Here is a 22,868-nt window from a genome sequence, read left to right as displayed (position 1 = left end):
TATGAATGCAAAAAAAGTACTCATAATAAATGAAATAATATTAAATTGTTTAAATAAAGTTTAACAATAATATTTTTGGAATTTGTTTCATGAATAATATTTTTTGTTTCAAACATTTTTTAATAAAATATTTATATTTTACTGAAGCAATAATAAAATTATTTTTAAATAATAAAATAAAGCAAAAGAATAAAATCGATGGAAAATATATAGAATTGAAGTGTAAGGTTGTTCAATAGTATGTACACGTTACAAAAAGTTAACATTAACAGGTAGCGAAAAAAAATTTAAGACAATACTTATTATTACTAAGTATATCATTAATTTTTTATATATAATATTTTTTTGGTTTAGAAATTTAATTTATAAGAATATTACATTAAAATAAATAAAAATATTTTGTTCTTCGTTCAATTAATAAACAAAAATATATTTCTCCTAATATAAGTACTGATATATTAAAATTATCATGCACACTAAAGACTTTCAAAGAAACCCTTATCAATCCATCAGAAGGTAGAAAAATTATCTTTATTTATGACAGGGAAAATATATTTTTACACAAACCTAAGATCACCATTCGGAAATGGAAGAAGAACCATATTTATTATAAGTTTTGAATCTTGTAACGTGGACAATATCCTCTATAATAACTTTCTTATTATTAAATATATATTTTCCATTTGTAAATAGTGTTGCATATTAAATATTAAAACTGGCTTAATATCATGAATATAGCTAAAAGAAAATACGAGACTGGCACATAAGAAAATATAATAATAATAATAATAATTTATTTTTATATATGAGAGGAAATAGGGTAAGAAAAAATAAATTAAGAAAAACTCAAAAGGTAGAAAGGTAGTTAGCTTAAAAAAAATAAAAACTAGAAAAAAGAGAGTCATAAAATTACAGTTTGAATTAAATATTCGACATAAAACATTGCAATGCAAATAATAAATACTTTAATAATCCTAGGAAGAAAATCTAATTTGTTAAAGATGAGGTTTTCTCTCTTTTGTTTACAACATAATTCATAAAAAAAACAATAATAAAAGGTCAAAATTTTATGAGAAAATAAAATAAAAGAACAACAAGATGTGATTAATCAAATATAAAAAACACAACCAAACTTTAAAATAAAACTCTCCATGCGTTTAGTTTGCATTTTAGGAATTATAAAGTTGATGATAGAAAATATTTGATTTTATTATTAAAAAAATATGATGTATAAAGTTGCACGTTATTGTCAAATAACACTACTGGTATTGCTTCCTCCATCATCACCCTATACTTCCTCTACATTCCCACACTATTTTACATACAATTATATCCTTAAGTTAAAAAGATTTTTACTTTTATCTTATTTTAAATAATTTAAAACCCTAATTTTACTTTCCCAGCACCCACCCACGGAACTCTCTTTCCTTTTCTCCATTTCCATTTCACCTCCCCACCTCCCGCACTTCCATTCCTTTTTCTTCCCAGTTTTTTTTTGGTTTGAAAGTTTCCATTGTCGCCGTGGTGTGGAGGAACATCGAGGAACATCCAGAGCATCAACCAGCGTGAGGAAGTATACATCAACGGAGGTGACATCCTTCAACGGATGTCCCCTAATAAAACAAACCCTAAAATAAAAAACGTAACCTTTAAACGGAGGTGACATCTTCAACCGATGTCAACATCATCCGTTTAAGGTAAAATGGATGTCAACATCCGTTTAAGGTAAAACGGATGTCGACATCCGTTTTTCCTTAAACGGATGTTGACATCCGTTGAAGGATGTCACCTCCGTTTAAAAGTTACGTTTTTTATTTTAGGGTTTTATTTCAATGTTTATTCGAATACGCACGTGGAGGAACCACGACACGCGCTGCACCACTCCACGCACTGCACCACGAGAGCGACACTGCACCACGAGAGCGACACTGCACCACGAGAGCGACACTGCTTGATAATTCTTTCCACCACCACCAACCTTTGCAACTTGTAGTATCTCACAACGACGAAAGAAAGAGAGAAAGAAATATAATGTTAAAATGAAAGAAAAATATTTTACTCATATACGGGACTAGAATAGATTATCAGTGAAATAGGTTGTGAATGAGTAAAATTAAAAAATCATAACTCTAAAAATAAAATTTTACTGAGGGGCAAAATAGTAAAGGGGAGGTGGAGGGAAAAAGGTGTGGTAGTGGAGGGAGCAACACCCTAACACTACCCTGTACACACACAAACAACTTCCATATATACTAAGTTTCTTATGCAACTAACACCTTTAAAATAATTAACCAAGAAGACATGAGATGTAAAACATAACATATAATGGCCACTTGCTTACCTGTATTTAGTATAAAAGTTACTATCTAAATTAATGAGATATTAATTACTTAAGGATATTATAATGAAGTATGAACCTAATAATAGTTTGTTTAAGATAAACGAACACAAAGATGTAGATAAATATTAAGCTATTGTCTAATATCAATTCTATATTTTTTTAGTGGACTTTTGTTCTTATTACTTCACAATAAATACGTTTAATTACTATCAACGATTTTATTAAAAGGTTATTAAAGTAATAACAACTTAAATGAGATTAAAACTAAAATAATTAATTAACATTTTATTACTTTTAAAATTTCCAAGACTTAACCAATTTTTCGTTATTTATACACTATAAAATTTTGATATTTTGTATGTGGAATGAAACTTTTGCATATTATAGTAGTTGCTGAAAAATAAATTTTATTTTAATAAAGTACTTTTGGATTTTTTTTAATCATGCATAAAGGATATATAAAAACAACTTGATATGATGAAGTGGTAGAACAATCACCTATATATAATAATAATGTTATCCTAATTATTATTGGTAAGAAAATATACAAATTTATAATGAATGTTATTGGAAGAGAATACCAAACATAAAAATACTTATCAGTTACTTTAAAAGTATATAAATGAAAAATACCAGAGTAGAAATATTATAAATGCACTAGTAGAACTAGAATAAGAGTCCGCTCCCACCTACCGCTGGATAGTGTAATAATTGTTTTTCTTAAAATTAAAACAATATATTTTATAATTTTATTTTTTAATATGTGTCAAATAAATATAATGTTTCATCACTTTCACTTGTTTGAGACACATAAGGAAACCTTCAAACTTAACACAGATACATTACTACAGGGTCATGAGTTCTCAACAAGTGACTGTTTTATTTCACCCACAGGTTGGTATACAATGAGTTTCTTTCAACACAAAGGCTCTGGAGATTTCTACCTTGCAATTGGAAAATCAGCTGAAAATTCAACTAATCAGAATTTCTGGATAGCCAATAGAGACACGCCAATCCACACCCTGCACCATTTCTCACAATTGATTAATTTGGTAACTTGAAAATTATTTCCAACCCGGAAAGAAATTCCACTATCATGCTCTATTCTTCTGATGATGCTGGAAGACAAGTTAACAATAACAACAATACTACTACTACCTTCAACGCCATATTGCAAGATACTGGGAACCTTATGCTTGGTGAAGTGAACCAAAATGGATCTTTGAAGAGGATATTATGGCAAAATTTTGATCACCTCTCACACGTTCTTATGATGAGAATGAAACTAGGGTTTGACAGAAAAACTGGTCAAAATTGGTATATAACGGTATATAACATCAGGGAGAAGTGAAGAGACTTATTTGTCAGGGTCTTTCACCCTTGCGCTTGAGCCCACAAAGAAGCAATTGGTGATATGGTAGAGAGGGAACATTTTTTGAAGTAGTGGGCAATGGAACAATGAAAACTTTGCCAATCTAAAGTCCCCAGCTTACCAGAAGGACTTAGAATTTGATTACTATTCAGACGAAAACGAAACCTATGTGTCACATCTTGCAAGTTATATCTACATAGAACCTTCAGGTTCAATATAGGGCGGCTTTTTGGTTCTTCTTTTTCATGCGTGAGTGTTTACATTATCTGGTTGTTCAATGACAAGTGTTCCCAAATGTAGAGATTATGATAGTTTGTACAGGGATAGCTGGAATAGCTACGGAGTAATTTCAGGGAAGGGTTTCAAATTTGATGAAAGTGAGAAGCTCATAAATTTTGATTGCTGGATGAAGTGCTTGAATAATTGCAGTTGTGAGGCTTACTCTTATGCTAACATGATGAAAGTGGCTGTGAGATATGAGCAGAGACTCAGCAAAATTTGTGGTCACTGCTATAATTTGACAGCTGGGCTGCGTCAGATATACTTTCTTGTTGCCAGAAAAAATGGTGAGTGCATATAATACTCTCCTACTTCTATTACTATGGTAATATTGCTGTCCTACAAATGTATATGTTTGTGAAAAGTGTATAAGATTATCACATATAAGAGATTAAAGTTTCAAATCATTGTTGAAAGAGTAATAATACTTCGTTTGACACCATCGGTACGTATTTAACAATGTTGGAATTCAATATTGTGAATATGTGAAACCTCGTATCTGATCAGAATAGCCATCATATAAATAAAAAAGAACTGGTAAAGCAGTAAAGTTTTAGTGTTGCAATTTAGCATCATTAGATTTTATCTCACAGAAACTCCAACGGGTTCATACTGACGGTTCCAATTTCAATGCAGGCAATATTTAATAATTCATAAGCACAATATTTGGAACTGTCATACTAATCATCTCGTGCTTCACATGCAATAAGTTGCGTAAAAAACTAAAACTAAAAGGTCAATATTAAAAACATCAGGGTTGGCCACTTATTTGTTTGATCCTAAAATAGTCTTAAATAAATATAAACCATATGGTAAATATCTTTAGATGGTGACTTTATACTGCTAAAACTATAAAATAGATCACTGCCCTCATGCATGATATTGAAATATGCAGAAGATAGCAAGAAGTGAACGAAATTATTGTCTGATGAAATAGGAGGAAATACTGCAATTTCCATTGCCTACAATGAAATAAAAGAATGGAAGAAAGATGGAAAGACCAGTGGTGATATGTATATTTTCGATTTTCAAACTATTCTTACTGCTAATTTTTCTTCCACCAATAAGATAGGAGAGGGTGGTTTTGGAGCTGTCTACAAGGTAATTTTTATACTCGTGTTAATGGTGATTTCTTTAGCTAATAGAAAAATTGAAATTTATTATTATTATGAAGTTTTAATGTTTTCTAAAAGGGAAAGTTGCCAAGTGAAGAAGAGGTAGCCATTAAGAGACTTTCCAAGGTTTGATAGAGTTTAAAAATGAAGCGATTCTAATTATGAAGCTCCAACACACCAACTTAGTGAGACTACTTGGTTTTTGTATTGACAGAGAAGAAAGGATATTAGTTTATGAGTACCTCTCCAACAAAAACAGACGTTTATAGTAGTGATTATCCATTTAATCTTGTTATTAATGTAAGTGTTGTGAAAGGCTGGAATCTATGAATGATAAAATTGCATGGCATTGGTTTGACATTTAACAAAGTGTGTTTAGGCATGGAAGCTATGGAATGAAGATGAAGCTCTAAAGTTAATGGACAGTGAGATGAATGGATCATCCAATTTGACATGCTAAAATATATTTGGATAAATCGAATTTATAAATTTACAATGATTTGTTTGCACTCCTACTCTAAATAGCAGCGTCTCTATTCTACGTTCGGATTACACTTAAAATATTTTTAAATGTATTTTATGATTTTAATTTTAAAAAAAGTAATGATTATGTATGAAAAATAACAATAATATGAATAACTTTTAGCATTTATTGTACCTGCCTTCACATGCGCCCTTTTAAAGCATTACTATTTTTATTTAATTTTTAAGTTTATTTATGATAGTAAATCTCATTGACCTCGTCTTCATTGTGTCTCGTGGCTTTTCCTTGATAAAATTCTTGGTAGATATACCAACAACCGACAACAATCAGTTATAATTTAAGAAACGTTGGTCAGATAAAGAAAGAAAGAAAGAAAAAAGAGATAAGCATTAGATAAAAATTATGTCTACATATGTCTAAGTAAACAAGGACTATGATTCGACCAACCTCTCTCATAAATATTTTTCTAAAAGAAATATAAAAAGAAAATGTTTATATGCTTTGTAGATTTTTGACTCCGTCTATCTATATATGTGCTAACTTCAGATTGTGCTAAGTGCAAGGAAAAATGGTTTTCACTTTGAGCAAAAGAGTGCTATGCTTCATCATCATCACTTTTACCTGTTTCTTGAAACTTGCAAAGCCTTCAAACTTGAGGGAAGACACGTTGCTCCAAGGCCATCCCCTTGCAGCAACCGACCGTTTGATTTCGCCTTCTTCTTTATACACACTGCGTTTCTTTCAGCTTGATGATGGGTCTGAAGCTAGCACCAAATTCTACCTTGGCATATCAGCCAATAAGTACTATTACTATGTTTGGCTTGCCAACAGGGACAATCCAATCCACGATGACCCCGGAGTTCTCACCATTGATGAATATGGCAACCTCAAAATTGTGTCAAGTACTACCACTGTGATGCTATATTCAGTCGAAGCAGAAAGTAACAAAAGTGTTAGAGCCTCTTTGCTTGATACAGGAAACTTTGTGCTTCATGAATTGAACTTAGATGGATCTGTGAAAAGGGTGTTATGGCAAAGCTTTGATTACCCCACAGACACTATTTTACCAGGGATGAAGCTTGGCTATGACAAGCACACTGGCCACAAGTGGTCTCTAACAGCAAGGAGAAGTTACAAAACTCTTTGGTCAGGGTCTTTCTCTCTCAGCCTTGACCCCAAAATTAACCAATTGATTTCCAGATGGAGAGGGGACATTATTTGGGCCAGTGGAGAGTGGAGAAATGGAAGTTTTAGCAACCTGAAATCCTCATCACTTGACAGAGAGAACTTCAACTTCACTTTCTTTTCAAACGAAAGTTTGACCTACTTTGAATATTCTCCAGATTCTGGTTATCTCATCATGGGACCATTGGGTATAATCAATGCTACCGGTGTCTCTTACTCCTGTGTTGGCAGTGAGATTGTGCCTGGTTGTACAATGCCACAGCCTCCCAAATGTAGGGAAAATGGTGATTTGTACTTGCCAAGTTGGAATAGTTTTGGAGCAATGTCAAGAAAGGGATACATATTTGATGAAAGAGAGAACATGACCATTTCTGATTGCTGGATGAGGTGTTTGAAAAATTGCTCCTGTGAGGCTTACACTTATGCATTCAAGGATGCAACTGGCTGTGAAATATGGAGCAGATACACATCACACTTTGTTGAGGGTAATTCCGGTGTTGGCCGTCCAATTTTCTTCTTTCTCAGCGAAACCAAAGCCAGTAAGTTCATACACACACCAGAACATGAAATATGTGTAGGTAACATTCTTGCATGGATGTTAAGGATTGTTATAGTACGTGTGTATGAATATAGAGTAGCAGTAGTTGTTTATTACATATCACATATATATGTAGAATTAACACTCTTCTTCTGATGCAGAAGGCAAGAAGAGGAGAATATGGATTGCTAGTGCTGCGGTCGGAGTTCTTCTCCTCATACTCTCATTCATTGCATCCTTTATCATGTTGGGGAGAAAACAAAAACAAAGAGGTTAATCTACATCGTTTGGATATTCTGAATCATAATTATTTCAAGACATTACTTTGACTAATTAGTAATAATAATAAATAAGATAGTATACATGAGAATTCAAAATGGAGTTATTATCTTTGAAGTTCTTATTATTTTTTTTTATGTATGATCAAATATATACAGTTGAAAATCGTAAGAAGCGAACAAATGTATTCTCTGACATTGGAGAAAATACTGAAATTTCTGATGCATGCGATGAAGGAAGAGAAGAATGGAATGAGAAAAGGACAGGCAGTGATACACATAAATTCGACTTTATAACCATTCTTCAGGCAACGGACAATTTCTCTTCAGCGAATAAGATTGGAGAGGGTGGTTTTGGACCTGTTTACAAGGTAATCAATTCTTTTAATAATATAATAATATATATTATGATTTTAAATTAAAAAATAATATATTATAATCAAAATATTATAATCTGTAAGTATCACTGCCCAAAACTATTTTACACATATTTCTTAAATATTTTATATACACATAAATAAGGAAATTTGTATTTTCGTAGGGGAAATTGGCAAATGGTCAAGAAATAGCTATAAAGAGACTTTCAAAAAGCTCGGGACAAGGATTGGTAGAGTTCAGAAATGAAGCTATGCTGATTGTGAAACTGCAGCACACTAACCTAGTGAGGCTTTTAGGATTTTGCATTGACAGAGAAGAAAGGATATTAGTCTATGAATACATGGCCAACAAAAGTTTGAATTTATACCTTTTCGGTATGAAAAATATTCTCATCTAATATGCTTAGTCATTTTGTTCAATAAAATTCAACACTTTGATATTTTTTATTAATTGTTCATTGTGGTTTTCTTCTAAATAGAGGCCAACAAAAGAACTGCGTTAGATTGGAAGATAAGGTACAAAATTATTGAAGGAATTGCTCAAGGACTTGTGTATTTACATCAATATTCAAGATTAAAAGTGATACACAGAGATTTGAAGGCTAGTAATATTTTGTTGGACAATGAGTTAAATCCAAAAATATCTGATTTTGGAATGGCTCGGATACTTAAATGGACAATACTAGAAGAAAAAACAAATAGAGTTGTTGGAACATAGTGAGTATTTATGTGATTAAAATTTCTTTTTAAATATTCTGTAAGTTTTTAACATTTTTGTAGTGGTTATATGCCTCCAGAATATGCTCTTAGTGGAGTTATCTCAACCAAGACTGACGTATACAGTTTTGGCGTATTACTCTTAGAGATTGTGACTGGAAAGAAAAACATCAGTGACGATTTTTCACTGAATCTGATAGGATATGTAAGTTTATTACCTAAATGTAAAAATAAAATAAAGTTGAATTGATGCAGTTAAAATTTTAAGAGGGTAATAATTTGTTTCAGGCATGGCAATTATGGAACGAAGGGGAAGCTCTAAAGCTGATTGACAGAATGGTGAATGGTTCATGCCACCACATACAAGTTATGCGATGCATTCATATAGGTTTGTTGTGCACTCAAGACAGAGCAAACGATAGACCCACTATGCTTGAGGTCATTTCTTTTATTTCAAATCAAAATTCTGAATTACCTTCACCTATACAACCACCACTTTATACCATCAAAAGTCTAAAGGAGACAGAGCAACATTCATATTACTCCAATAATGAGATCACAATGTCAATCATATCTGCCAGATAACTTATTTACAAATTCTCAGGTTCAAACTTCAATGCATAATTTGTTACTCACTTCAGCCAAAAACCTCTTCAATAATATTGTCATTTTAATATAAATGTGATATTTATTGGAAGTTCACATCAATTTCAAGATAAAACAAACTCTTTTACACTGTATTTTATTTTACATTATTTTACATTTAACAAAGACTAAAAGAAATATATTTCTTTCTTCTTACATTTATTGTTAATAATCTGCCAATAATCACCATATGAGCGTATGTAATCTAACTATCTCCAAAATATATACTTAAAATTTCCAACAAATAATAACATACATTCATGCTCTAGAATGACGCAATGTATTCACTTATTTCGCACATTTTTTTTAGATTAATAGTCTCTTATTGAAGTTCGTTAAAGTCATAAATATGTATCAGAGTTATTTTAACGTAGCGTTATTATTTTACACATGTTTTGTAAAATAATACTTTCTTCTTGAATTTCGTCAAAGAAAATAAATATTTAATACAAAAAAATATTACAGTAAGAAAGAATAGTAACACAATTAATTATAATTGAACAAACATAATTAATTTTTCTATATTTTAAGTTGGAAATATATTTTTTATCATTTTCATATAATAAACAGATAACAATACAATAAAGATACAAATAATTGACCATTTCCCACCCTCTTCAATTGATACATATAACCGTTTCCTAAAAGCATTGATCCCTAGTGGACTGACATTCAAACGATTGACATTTGGAAATATTCAAAGTGATTTACGAAAATGTTATTGACTTAATAAAAATAATATAATTGAAGAAAATAGCAATTTAATATAGTTGAAATGGTGGCAGGTGTTGAATAGTAACAAAATTATTGAAAAATGTGACATTTATCTAGAATATGGTAGTAACTATTAAATGAAAAATTAGTTGAACCATGATTGTGATAGTAAGCTAAATGGAATTGAATACCGTCAATTCAATTTTCAATCACAATATACTATATACTATCCTTTTCATTTCATTTCATATAACTTTATACTATATACTAATCTTTTTCATTTCATTTCATATAACTTTATACTATATACTATTCTTTTTCATTTCATTTCTAATGTTCTTAATTGGATTCATATGGTTTCATGTGTTTGGAATTTTAACATCTATCCTTCAAAAGGTATTCTCCTCTGCATTAACTCCATTTCAAGTCAACCATGAAAATAAATTTCATAATCAAATTATATTACTGTTTATCCTTTAATGTGATACATCTTTTTTTCTTAAAATAATGAAGTTATCAGTACAAAAATTATTAGACACTAATGTGAACACATTGACTTTATTTTAGAAAAAAATGTATATTTACTAAAATAATGTTAACATCCTAAAAGTACCCTTCAAAGAATCAAAAGGATATTTTTTCATGAAAGCATATTATATCCAACTTCATCATTATTTTATTGCATACATCCAACATAACTTTTGATAAAATCTATATAGTATGGTTCTTTAATCTGTGTTCTGTTAATTATTTGTAAATAAAACTAGATGTATGTTGTTAAGGAGGTGAACTGGTATTTTAAAAAAAAATCATGAATAAATTTTCAGAAAATTTGTTTTCTAACAATTGATTAAGGAGTTTAAAATATAAAAACAATCAGAAAAAAAAAAAAAACTATGTTCATCTTTTATTGGGTTAAATATGTTTTTGTCCCTTAACTTTTTAGTGAAAATTGAAATTAGTTTCTCTTCAAAACTTTGGCATAATTTAGTCTCCAAACTTTAGAACTATGTGAATTTAGTCATTTTAACTAAATTTTGTTAGGTTTATTTGATGTTTCAAGTACGATTCACGATGACATTTGAGTTGTTTATACCGTTTGACACATTTTTGCTTCAATGTTAACTGAGAAATGCGTTTGAAACATCAAATAAAATTAACAAAATTTGGTTAAAAGAACTAAATTCACACATTTCTAAAGTTTGGGACTAAATTAGTCCAAAGTTTTGAAGAGGGACTAATTGTAATTTTCATCAAAAGTTAAGGGATAAAAAAATATTTAACCCTTTTTTATTGAAATGGACATTGAGTTTCAATAAAAACCATCTTAAAAGTGTGATTAAAAGCACACTTTACATGCATAATACAATCACTCATCACACAAATTATGCTAGTTTAAATGGTACGATGATAATATATTTTTTTTTTACTTAATTCTACAGTCAAATTTCTTACTGTTAGTATTGTTTTGTGGTTTTTGTTTCCTTTATCTAAAGAAAGTGACCATCATTCTCAAACTTTGCTGTTTATTGTCTTTAACCTTCACTCATTGAATCAACGACGAAATTGTTTAATTAATTGTGAAGCCTTATACTTGGTAGTTGTCCTTGAACTTCAACCATCAAACCTAACTTTCATTATCATTCAATTCTAACCTTTCATTACTTAATGATCTAAACCCTAATCCTAACCGACCAATGTGTTATCTTCATACCACAAGTGAGAAACATATATTTGTCATTCTTTCCAACATTTTTTTTTTATTAATTGTTGTTGTCACTCCAAAGACAAAATCTGATACCATATTAAAAAATGGATTTAAAGTCTAACTCAACCCTACAAAATTGGTTTATAAGATGAGATTTGCACCTCACTTGTATATTATAAATTTGTCTTATCTCTAATCGATATGAACTTCCAACACAAGAAATAATTATTTTGATTGAGTCACAATAAGGGTTTCTGAGAGTTTTTTCAAAAAGTTTTAAGGGTGCACGAAGAAAGATATGATGGTATAGGAAGAAACTGGCCCAAATACAATAGTGAGTACTCCTTCAATGTAAAGTTGAAGCCCAAAGGACTAAACCAATTTCTTGTGTAGCCATTCTTTTTCTCTTTCTTTCTTTACATCACACTTCTTCGTGCAAGTATTGAATCATGAAATTCACTTTTGTCTATAATAAATAAGCAGAGCGTAAGAAACTAAAGTCATTGATTAACTTGTGAGGGTTAAAATTCTTGTCTCGACTCATTGATTACTTATTTTACATACACAGTACGTCTAATAGCAAAATTTAATATAACATTAATAGTAAAATACATTATATATGTCAGAAAATATGATAATAAAAAATAATTGCTAAGTAAAATATTTTTAATTGATACTTAACCTTTTCATTTGCCCTGTTCTTCGGTTACTTTCTTCAAACATAACTTATGTTCAATTTGCATGCAAGAGATTTATCGTGTAAATTTTAAGTTATTTTCAACTATTCTCTTTTAATTTTAAATACTTATCTAAAGAGGTTAGTTATAATAGTTTTTTTTTCTTACTTTTCAAAATATATGAATAAAATAATTTACCTTTTAATTATAACTAATTATAATAAAACATAATTTTTTAAACTTTACGAATAATAATGTACTTTTGAATCTTGACAATTAAAAAAAAATGCAGTCTTGATAAATAAAGTGGAATGTTTGAAATGCAGTCTTGATGAACTTTAATAAAAAACATGCATTTTAATCACGATTAAAAAATACCATCAATACTTATACTTTTAAATTATTAATAATTATTTTGTATTTAAATATTTTTTATATTTAGTAGTAACGAAAATATTTTATTTTAAAAAAAGAATTAATAAATTTAAATTGTTTAATTCAAATAAAACATTTAAAATGATATCTATCAAATTTAAATTCTAATTGAATGTATTTGAATATTTTTCAAATTGTAATTTTTTTTATGAAGACTTGAATACGCAAATAACTTAAAATTGTATATAACATGACACAATTTTCTTTGCTTCAAAGGTCTATGGGTTCATGCTTTAATTAAATGAGTTTCAGAGTTGCCATAAAATCAGACATCCACAAGTTTTTATTGTCACTTACACACTTAAAAAGTACTCTATTACTAGAAAAATTCATTTTTATATCATGAAAAAAAAGTTATAAAGCTTAGGATATAAATTCCATAAATAAATTAGATTATTACAGTTTTATTAATTTGCGTAAAAGTGGCAATATTTTCACAAATAAAAAAACAACCCTTTTCCCAATTCAAAATAATAATATTTCAATTATATTTAATTTTAAAATTCTAATTTATTATTATATAATTAAAAAGGATTGTAAAGTGAGAGTAATTTTTTTGAAAAGTGTCAAAATTTTATCTCCTTATAATAATTCTACATTTTGAACATATAAATTATTTTATATAATATAAAAAAAATTATGAATGTCGTTAATTTTTTAAACTATATCCCATATATGGTATAAACTATCTAAAATTATCACAAATATATAGTTATAATTTTTCAAATTTTAACTGTTTTATGGTGTGAGGTCGAGATATTTTAAATACCTGCACAATTTCTCTTGGAAAGTCGTTTGATAGTTGTTTTAAGTATTCGTTTTTACTCCACCGTTCGGAGGTGTACCTGTCAAAGGTTCACCGATACTAAAGTTAGTAGATTGTCCGTACGATAACTTAATGCGATGATAATAAATGTGTAATATATGCGAATACCTACCTCTTACCTCTGACCTGTATTTATAATTTTCGGCATGAACTTGAGATTAATGAAATCTTAATCACGATTCAATCTCAATCCAATATCTTTAGTCACTAATTATTTTAATCTTTATATGGAAACATGATTGTTGACTGGAACCAGGCGTTCTGTCTATGGTAATCTGATCTTGTTGATTCTGCTGCGTTCAGTCGCTCTAATGCATTCCTGTCTCCTAAGGCCGTTGGGACCGTCTTGGTATTTAGGCGTCTGTGTGACCTCCACACGGTACATTAACTAACATCAATTAGATTCTATTGCACATGTGATAAAACTAAAATCACAAGTTTACCATAAATGAATGAAACTAAAATCCCTACGGAACAAATCAGAAGCATAAGGTGGACTTAGGCTCTCTCTTTTTTTTTTTTTTTTTCTTGAGCCCATATAAAAGGTATATGGGAGCTGATACTTTGATATTGATTTTTTTTTTCTCATATTTCAACTGAGATGGATATAAAAACATATTTTATTTTAATATTTTATTTTTATTTATTTTAATTATGTTATATAATATTTTATTATAAGAGTGTAGAAACAAAAATTTTATTTCAAAATAAGAATATAGTAAAACAAATTAAAATTAAAATTAAGATTTCATAAATAAAAATTACATCTCAAAATAAAAACATATTAATATAAATTAGATTGACAGATAAAAATAACCAATTACATTATGTTAGAAAAATAACCAATTACATTGAGAGATAATCAATTATATTTTCATACATAATCAATTATCGTTTAACTTTTCACACAAATCTTCAGAGTTTTAATTATATAACACTTTTAATACATTGGGTTTCTTTAATTTTCTTTATCTACTCTATAGATGTCCTGAAAACAGACAGCCTCTGAAGTATTTCCATAATTCATAAATCAGTGCTATAAAAGTGGTCATTCTAAAAAGAGAAAGCACACCAAAGTGAAGCATTCAATTCATTTATGAATGGAGAACACTTTGTGCATTATGCAAATGATTTATGACAAAATTTTTATCAACATGAGTTCATAGATTTTTTTTTTTAAATTGAAGGATGAAATGTTGGAAGAACAACTTTATTTATTTTTAAATAAATACGAGGAAAATTCCAAGTTCTTGTTAGATATACTTGGATTTCAGAAAATTCAACTCATAATGGTATTTTGTCAGTGTCATTTATTAAATGGATTCATTCACGACTGTTGTAAATGCGGGTAAGAACAATTTTTCATGGTTGAGAAGAAATTGTATGTAAAATATAAGGAAAAATAAAATTTCTAATATATTTTTAGAATATAAACTAGAGTTTTCACTAATTAGTTATTTGTCCTCTTTTTTCGATTTTTAAGAATATAAACTCTTTGTCCTTTTTTTCGATTTTTAAAGTTATTTATGCTCTTTTTCCAAATTATATTGGGAGTTAAATAAGGCTTAGGAAATAGAAATACCATCAAAAGTTACTATTGATTTTCTTTCGAATGAAATATTTGATGCTTAATTTTTAGGAAGATATTCTTTTAATTTTCTTTCCTCAATCGAAATACCACTCAAACTTAAGCTATTTCAACAAAGGAGAGAACATTATTATATGAATGATGTGTTTAGATTAAATATGTTGTGATGAATATAAGTAATAATCATACGGTTGTATTATAGTGATGAACTAATTAGTATTAGTTGGTAGTTCATGAGGAAGTAATATTAAGTTGTTGAAGTGTTATGTAAGTATCAACTCAGTTTTTTTTTTTTTAATATTGAAGAACATGAATTGCTAGCTATAGTAGACATACTATTAACAAAATTTATTAAATAACAACTAATTTAAAAATAAAAATAATTAGTTATTATATCAATAAAGTTAAACATTAATAATATTTAAAATAGTCTCTATTATTAATAAAAATTTATAACTAATTTGTGAATTAAAGTTTAAAATAATCTTTAACATTAATTATCAAATTATTAAATAACAACTAATTTAAAAATAAAAATAATTAGTTATTATATCAATAAAGTTAAACATTAATAATATTTAAAATAGTCTCTATTATTAATACAAATTTATAACTAATTTGTGAATTAAAGTTTAAAATAATCTTTAACATTAATTAATTATCAAATTTTTAACTACTTACTATTATTATATTTTAAGTTTCTAAGTTAATAATAAAGACTAATAATAACACGTATTATTACATTTTAAGTTTCTAAATTAATAACAAAAACTAATAATAACACGTAGCTAAAGTTTGATAATTAATATTCAAAATTAATTTAGATTGATTCACATGTAAATTATAAAATTTTAATAATGACATTAACTAACCGTGATAACTTATTAATAATTATCTCAATCATCATAAAATACCTTGGTCTATTCAAGAATTGATCTTTACTCTTTAAAAGGGCACCAAAAGAACGTCATTTCTTAGATATACACTTAAATAATACAGTTAATAAACTATTAGAAAAATATATTTTGAAAATATAAGTAAAAAGTTAGATATAACGAATTTTAAGAAATAGTTAAAACATTTGAATTAAAAATGAGAGTATGTAAATAAAATGATTGTTTTAGTGAATAAAAAATGAAATGGGGACATAAAGCAGAAAGGGGTGTTGAATTATTGTACCAGACGAGCTCCCTCTTCCCTTCTCCTCTCACCTTCTCTGCGGACACTGCCTCCTACCTTTCTAATAATGCCATATATATATATTCTTTCAATTCAAAGAACATTATCAATAAATACACTTAAATAATATACTTAATTTCAAATCTTACTACTCATATTTATGTAGAAACTTTCAAACCTAAAATCTAGATTTTGTCTTTTAATATCTAAAACCTAACTAAAGTTGCAGTCTTTAGCATTTGCAGTTTTGAGAAGATGATAATGGAAATTGGTAACGTGAAAAATAAATGTAGGATATGACGCATCATGCTTTGGTGTGGGTCACACAAACTAATGGAATCCATCAAATATTCTACCTTCTCATCTGTTGCTCTATAATTCATACCACCTTTCGTTTCTTTTAACACTACCAAATTCAACTCACTCTTTTTATCATAATTTTAAATTTTTTCAATTTTCCTATTAAACATTTTTAATATTATTTTTCTTCTCTCAATAGTTCACTCTAGATACTATCCCTATACAATGAGTGGGATCTTTCTTTCATATATATATTTATTTTTCATTCACAAAATTCAATTCTAATGTCCTACCTAAGAAACTGAATCCAGGATTATTTAGAGTAATAACTTATTGATAATTATCTCAGTCATCATAAAATGACTTGATCTCTTCAGAAATTTATCTCTTTTGATGTATTACTCTTTATTTTCAATTTCATAATTTAAAATAGATAAACTTACCTTATGTCATAACTTAAGTTATTATTATAAATATTAAATATACCTAATTCTTTAAATTATATATCTTTATAATAAAATTTAATTATAAAAACGAACATTTATCCTTTACAGTGTACAATACAATAATAGTTTACCTAATTTTGAAACAAACTGGCCTTTGTATAAATATGAATCAAAAATTTAAAAAAGAATAGTTAAGTTGACGTTATTAATAACTAAATCGCTGTAGCAAAATAAAAGTAAAGATTCTATTTTTTTTAAATGATAAATGACTGGCTTATCAATGAAATCAACAGTTTGCAGAAGAGATTAGTTTATTGTCAATCGAATACTATCAAAGAACGCATAATGCGAATCATATCGTACTATAATGACATTTTTGTTCATTTATTTTGCATGATTAAATATCTTTCTGCGTTTCAACTTTGAAGTTCTGTTGTCATCCATAAAGTATTTAGATTTGCAAAAATTACAACGCTAAAGTATAAAGCAAAAATGATTGATGTAAAAAATGGTGTTTTTATTTATTTTCAAAAAAATAAAAATATCTATCTTCAGAGGAAAGTAACGATGCATAGCTTGTTGATTCGACACTGTCATCATGTGTAAGATATTTTGAAAACGTATCCTCTAGAACTTCACAGCATCATTTTTGAACATGTTGCATAAGTTTGTTGTTTTTTTTTTCAGTTTTTCAAGTTCCATTTTTTTTTTCGAATATGTTCTACCACTGACATAGGATCCGGTTTTGAATATGTTCCATGTTAGATATGATTGATGACACAAATGGGAACAACTACGTACAAAACTCTTGCAATCCACTTAATTTTAAACAACGTTGCTAATAATTATTTTTCAATACATTTTAATGTTCCGATGGATAAAAGTACAGAATGGTGTTCAAAAATTAATGGGTGAAGAGCAAAATATAAATATGAAACATACCTTTAGCATCATATGCATGGTACGACTCCAACATCATTGATTCGATTAAGGGGACAGTACGCAGCATAATGGAAGTGTGCACTCGTCTTTAGTGAAAAAATATAAGTGCATAATACCAGAAAAAAGGTACAAAAGGTTTAATTTACAATGCCTTTTACTTTAAATTAATGCATGAACATCAGTTGAACTATTGCTGGTGACTGTTGTCACCAGTTAAAAATATCAGTATCAAAATACTGGGTTAATACAACTTCTAAGTTATTAGTTCTGCACAAACATAAAGAAATTAATTATACTGGTGTGGAAGATGTAAAAGTACAAAACAAATTCAAGAAGATAACTAGCATTCCAGTTGATATGTGATTAGATCCAAGCAATGTACATTTGTAATGACACATTGCCAACTATCTATCTTAAAAACAATTAAATGTAATGTGTTATCTTACCATTGTTTATACATTGTTTAATAGAAGGAGTTTTATTCAATGCTGTAATCTTTCATAATATAATATACATAGGAAAAAAACATATATATGTTACTTATAAAAGTTTAAATTAACCTTCCAACTCAGCCTGAACAAATAAATTTTTGTATTGTTAATCTAAAGTCTTAAGATTAGTTTCCAGAAAAAGATTTAGATCATTTAATGACCTAAACCTCAGAGCTCAAGCCGAATGCTGTGCTTTTTACTATAGCATATTGTTCTCAAACAATAAGAAATCTAAAAGCGTTTTACCAACATTAAGAACCAAAAATAGAGCTGATTAGATGCTACTTTATGAAGAAAGCAAACACTGCACCATAGATCCTGTTAATTAAAAGGATAATTATGTTCATTCCGAGAAACAATTAATTTTAATCTGCTTTTTCCGGCAACAATATCAAGAGCACTGAAAGTGCTACCTACATATGTTTAATATCATTAACATATTAATATTCCAAACACATCGTGTATAAAGAAAAAGATGCTGGCCATGCCCAATCTCAAATTAAGCATACAGGTATATGCATATATATGAGATGTATATACATACACACACATATATTTATATATATACAGGTGTGTATATAAGTGAAGAAGAGAAAAGATAAATAGTGTTACCCCAAATGTCCATGAAGTAAAAGCATTCAATGATCCATGGTAGTACACAATGTTCCATCAACGTACAGACATACCTACTGAGCTTTGCAGGTGGTAAGGGGTTTTGCAGTACTGCAAATTCCATAAAGGTAAGTAAGAGCACTCATCTCCATGGTTACTGAATATTAAACCTCAAAATGGCACAAGAAAGGATTACAGAGTGCATTACCAGGCAGGCCAATGGCATCATTATCTATGCTGTCTCAATCAACGAATGGTCTGAACTGCACTTGATTCAAGATTTCCACAAAAAACCTCAAGTACTTTACCATCCATGTTGAACACGACTTAACAGCTACTGCAGTTAATAAAGGTAAATCCAAAAGTGGCAAGTAACTGGGTGATGATCTAATTAACTTCTCAAATATTAGAAAACAAATTAGCATGACAACTGTTGAGTTAATTAATAACCTCTTTTGCTCCGAGCATTGTCGAACAGTTGCGTAGTGGTAAGATCCTCAAACAATAGCCGGTGGTATTAGTCATTTATTGCTGCTGCAGCATCATCAAGATTCCCATAGCAAAGGCCTAATTGGTTTGGAGTAATAAGGGACCACCTCAAACAAATTAATGGCCCTAAAAAGCTTGTGAATCTTGATGATGCTCCACCGGCAAACAGTGACTGGTTTCTTTTGTTTATTCAGGACTTCATAATTAAACCCTCTCGGTGCTTGCTACCAACATCAAGATCAGCAGGCAATGAAATAGAAAACTTGAAAAACAAAAAAGAAAAAAAAGGAGTCGGAAAATGAGGAATACGAGGAAGTAGAAAAGGAGGAGAGAATAGACTGCCCTAACCCTAACCCTAAATATAATCTAATTGAATATATGAAAAGTAAAGGCAAGATAAAGAGGGAGAAGTAATATAAGGCCGAAAAGGGTCCTGAGTCCCATGTGTATGTGTAGGCCAACATAACAAACACAAGACCCACTTAGTAGTATAATTCATCGATAAGTCTCTATAGAAAAGAAAAGCTACCGAAGTACCTACCATCTATAGTGATTAACGTGTAAAAAGGATAGAATTAGTGTTGAAAAGTTAAGAAGAAAGCAAAGAGAAAAAAGAAGAAGCAAGAGGAACAGGAGAAGCAAGAAACACTGAAATGAGAAGAGGGTTGAAGAGAAAGAAGAAAACTGAGAAGGAAGAAAGGGTTTAGTGGGTATATATAGAGAGAGTGGTGAAGTAGGGATGGTAGAGAGATAGAGAGAGTGTGATAATAAGTAATAAATGAGGAGGAGATTGGTTGGTGTTTAAGATGTGTCAGAGAGAGAGAGAGGGAGAGAGAAAGGATGTAAGACGTACAACAGTTATACATCGTAATCTTAGGCACCAAATTTACCAAAAACTTAAAAGGAGTCTGAGGGAGTCGATGGAGCAGAGATGGAAGCGGAATAATAGGTGGGAAGTGTGAGATATGGAAAATGAAAACATAACCAGTTGAGGAAGGAGGTGGCGTTTGGGATTGGAGCAAGTGTTTGCGTCCTCTACAAGCGTTTTCAAAGTGGGGGCCGGAATTGACAGCCCCAAACTCTTCCCTTTTCTCCTTCCCTAGGGTTTCCTTCTTTTCCACTATTCTCTACTTTCATTTTCACTTCTCTCTTTTTTTTCTCTCTATCTCTTTCACATCATTTATTTCACCCTTTCATCACTTTTTTTTAATCCATATTCTTCATATCCACATTATGTATTTCGTTTCCACAAGGAAAAACTACCATGCATTATATATTAAACAAAAATAATTCATACATAATAAAAACAAACCTAATTCTATCGGTTCATCTTTTATCAATCTTTATTTTCATTTAAATATTCAAAGATAAATTACTCCTTAAAAACTGTTAAACTTGCACACATATAAAATACGGCAACTCTTTAAATTTAAATATCTTACGACTTAATAAAGTAACTCATTTTTTCATATTTATATTTATATATACACACACTGAGGTGATAGGTTAACGCGTGTTTAGAGATTGAATCTTTAGGACTATGTGTACAGAAAATATTTGTCTGGAAGTATCAATCTCTCAATCAAGATACCATAAGCATAAAAACAAAATGTTGTGTGTATGTATGCTGAACACAGGCATGAGATTTAAAAAATCTAATCAAATTATAAGATTGGATTTTTTTTAAATTGTGAGAAAATCCAAAAAAATCTTAAAAGTGATTAAATTTAATCTTACTAATAAGTTTTTTTTTTCTTTAAAAAAAAGAAAAAATTACAGTGTATAAATATATAACTATGAGTCTTATTATCTCTTGGATAAGAAGAGGAGCCAAAACTTTGTTTTAGTTTATGCCTTTCCAATCATAGGAAAGGGATCTTAAATTGCACATTTTCACAATAATGTTAATTGTCCTTTGGTTTTCAGGTGGCACGTTTAAAAGAGATAGACACACTAGAGTCTCATAATAATATGTGCCCATAGTATATATAGATATAGTTTTTGGGACAAGTTTTCATATAATAGTTTATACAGAGAACAAAATTAAATAAATATATCGTGAAAATAAATATTATTGAATATGCATAACGTCTTATTCTGTCATAGTCAGTGATCACCGACCATGTTCCCGCGACAAAAAAATACTACAGAATCCCTTGTCAAGGTAACAGCCATATACAATACTGTTCGCCGGACTTATGTTTACAAATTAAAGAAACCCCGCACAGTCTTAACTATTGTCAACATAAATTATTTGAAAACTGAGTGATAAAAATAACCAAGAAATCAAAATACGAAGAATAATGCTTTTTGACATATTTAGATACAAAATTTTCTGAGAATAATTATTATTTTTTAAATATTTAAAATAATATTATGATTTAAGTTTTAAATAATTTATATAATACGAAATTGTAAAATTTGTGGTTTTAAAAGAATTTTAAGGATTCTGCTTTTCAAAGAATGTAATAATTATTTTAAAGAGCTATGCTATTAAAATTATGTAAATCAATTAACGGTTATGTTATAATAAATATGTACAATTTATAACATTCAAATATCTAAGTATGAAACATTCTATACTATATTTTATTCATTTTTAAAGATTAAAATATATTAAAGTTTAAAATACTGAAAAACATTATTTAATATCCAAGTTTAAATACTACAAACATATCTGAGCCTTAAAATAATTATCATAAAAAAAAGGAATAAGGTTTGATAAAAGCTTGAGAAACCAATACAAATTATAGTGACTGATTGACTCCTGTTTAGAGGGTTTCATGATGCAGTTTTCTTCAATTTTAACCTAAAAATCTCTCAAACCAATATGAGAAAGAAGGCGTGGATGTGATTTAATTCAGAAGAAATTATGTAAAATGAAATAAAAGAATTTGTTGTTATATTTTAAAACAATTTTACCATGCTTTATTTTTTTTTTCCAACAACCACAAAATTTAAAAGCATCAGCATTAAACGCATTTAAAGTAAATATTACATATTAATTATTATCTTAAACTATTACGGACAAATTCACGATAAAATAAAATAGTTAAGTTGAAAAAGTAAAATAATACTGCATTATAATTAAAAGGATTAGAAAATCAAAGAGTTAATAATTCAAGTGTGG

At 28.8% G+C, this 22,868-nt stretch overlaps 2 protein-coding genes and 2 long non-coding RNA genes across 5 annotated transcripts; 2 read left to right on the top strand and 2 right to left on the bottom strand.

Annotated features, from left to right (window-relative positions):
• Positions 1–3,437: 3,437 nt before the first annotated feature.
• LOC108327602 (G-type lectin S-receptor-like serine/threonine-protein kinase At1g67520) lies at positions 3,438–5,239 on the top strand. Its single transcript, XM_017561289.1, has 4 exons — positions 3,438–3,658; positions 4,143–4,279; positions 4,930–5,093; positions 5,186–5,239. Exons 1-4 carry the CDS (start codon positions 3,438–3,440, stop codon positions 5,237–5,239), a joined length of 576 nt encoding a protein of 191 aa, XP_017416778.1.
• An 800-nt stretch (positions 5,240–6,039) lies between these two features.
• Positions 6,040–9,391, top strand: LOC108327601 (G-type lectin S-receptor-like serine/threonine-protein kinase CES101). Of its 2 annotated transcripts, XM_052873645.1 has the most exons (7): positions 6,040–7,315; positions 7,476–7,586; positions 7,752–7,963; positions 8,134–8,344; positions 8,449–8,686; positions 8,750–8,891; positions 8,975–9,391. In XM_052873645.1, the coding sequence occupies exons 1-7, from the start codon at positions 6,160–6,162 to the stop codon at positions 9,269–9,271; spliced, it is 2,367 nt and encodes a 788-aa protein (XP_052729605.1). In that variant the 5' UTR covers positions 6,040–6,159; the 3' UTR covers positions 9,272–9,391. The 2 variants fall into 2 exon arrangements, with proteins under 2 accessions (XP_052729605.1, XP_052729607.1); XM_052873647.1 differs by lacking the exon at positions 8,975–9,391 and having other exon boundaries at positions 8,767–8,883.
• LOC128195584 (uncharacterized) lies at positions 7,477–14,253 on the bottom strand. The gene is made up of 3 exons (XR_008247245.1): positions 13,804–14,253; positions 13,635–13,710; positions 7,477–7,551 (listed from the first exon to the last, which is right to left on the bottom strand). It is a non-coding gene; the product is annotated as an uncharacterized LOC128195584 (long non-coding RNA).
• A 4,705-nt stretch (positions 14,254–18,958) lies between these two features.
• LOC128195583 (uncharacterized) lies at positions 18,959–20,267 on the bottom strand. The gene is made up of 2 exons (XR_008247244.1): positions 19,458–20,267; positions 18,959–19,360 (listed from the first exon to the last, which is right to left on the bottom strand). It is a non-coding gene; the product is annotated as an uncharacterized LOC128195583 (long non-coding RNA).
• Between the last annotated feature and the right edge of the window lie 2,601 nt (positions 20,268–22,868).

Source organism: Vigna angularis, chromosome 2 (genome assembly GCF_016808095.1).
Source record: "Vigna angularis cultivar LongXiaoDou No.4 chromosome 2, ASM1680809v1, whole genome shotgun sequence".
Taxonomy (NCBI): domain Eukaryota; kingdom Viridiplantae; phylum Streptophyta; class Magnoliopsida; order Fabales; family Fabaceae; genus Vigna; species Vigna angularis.
Note: the sequence above shows the minus strand (reverse complement) of the source record. Positions and strands in the feature narration are given on the sequence as shown.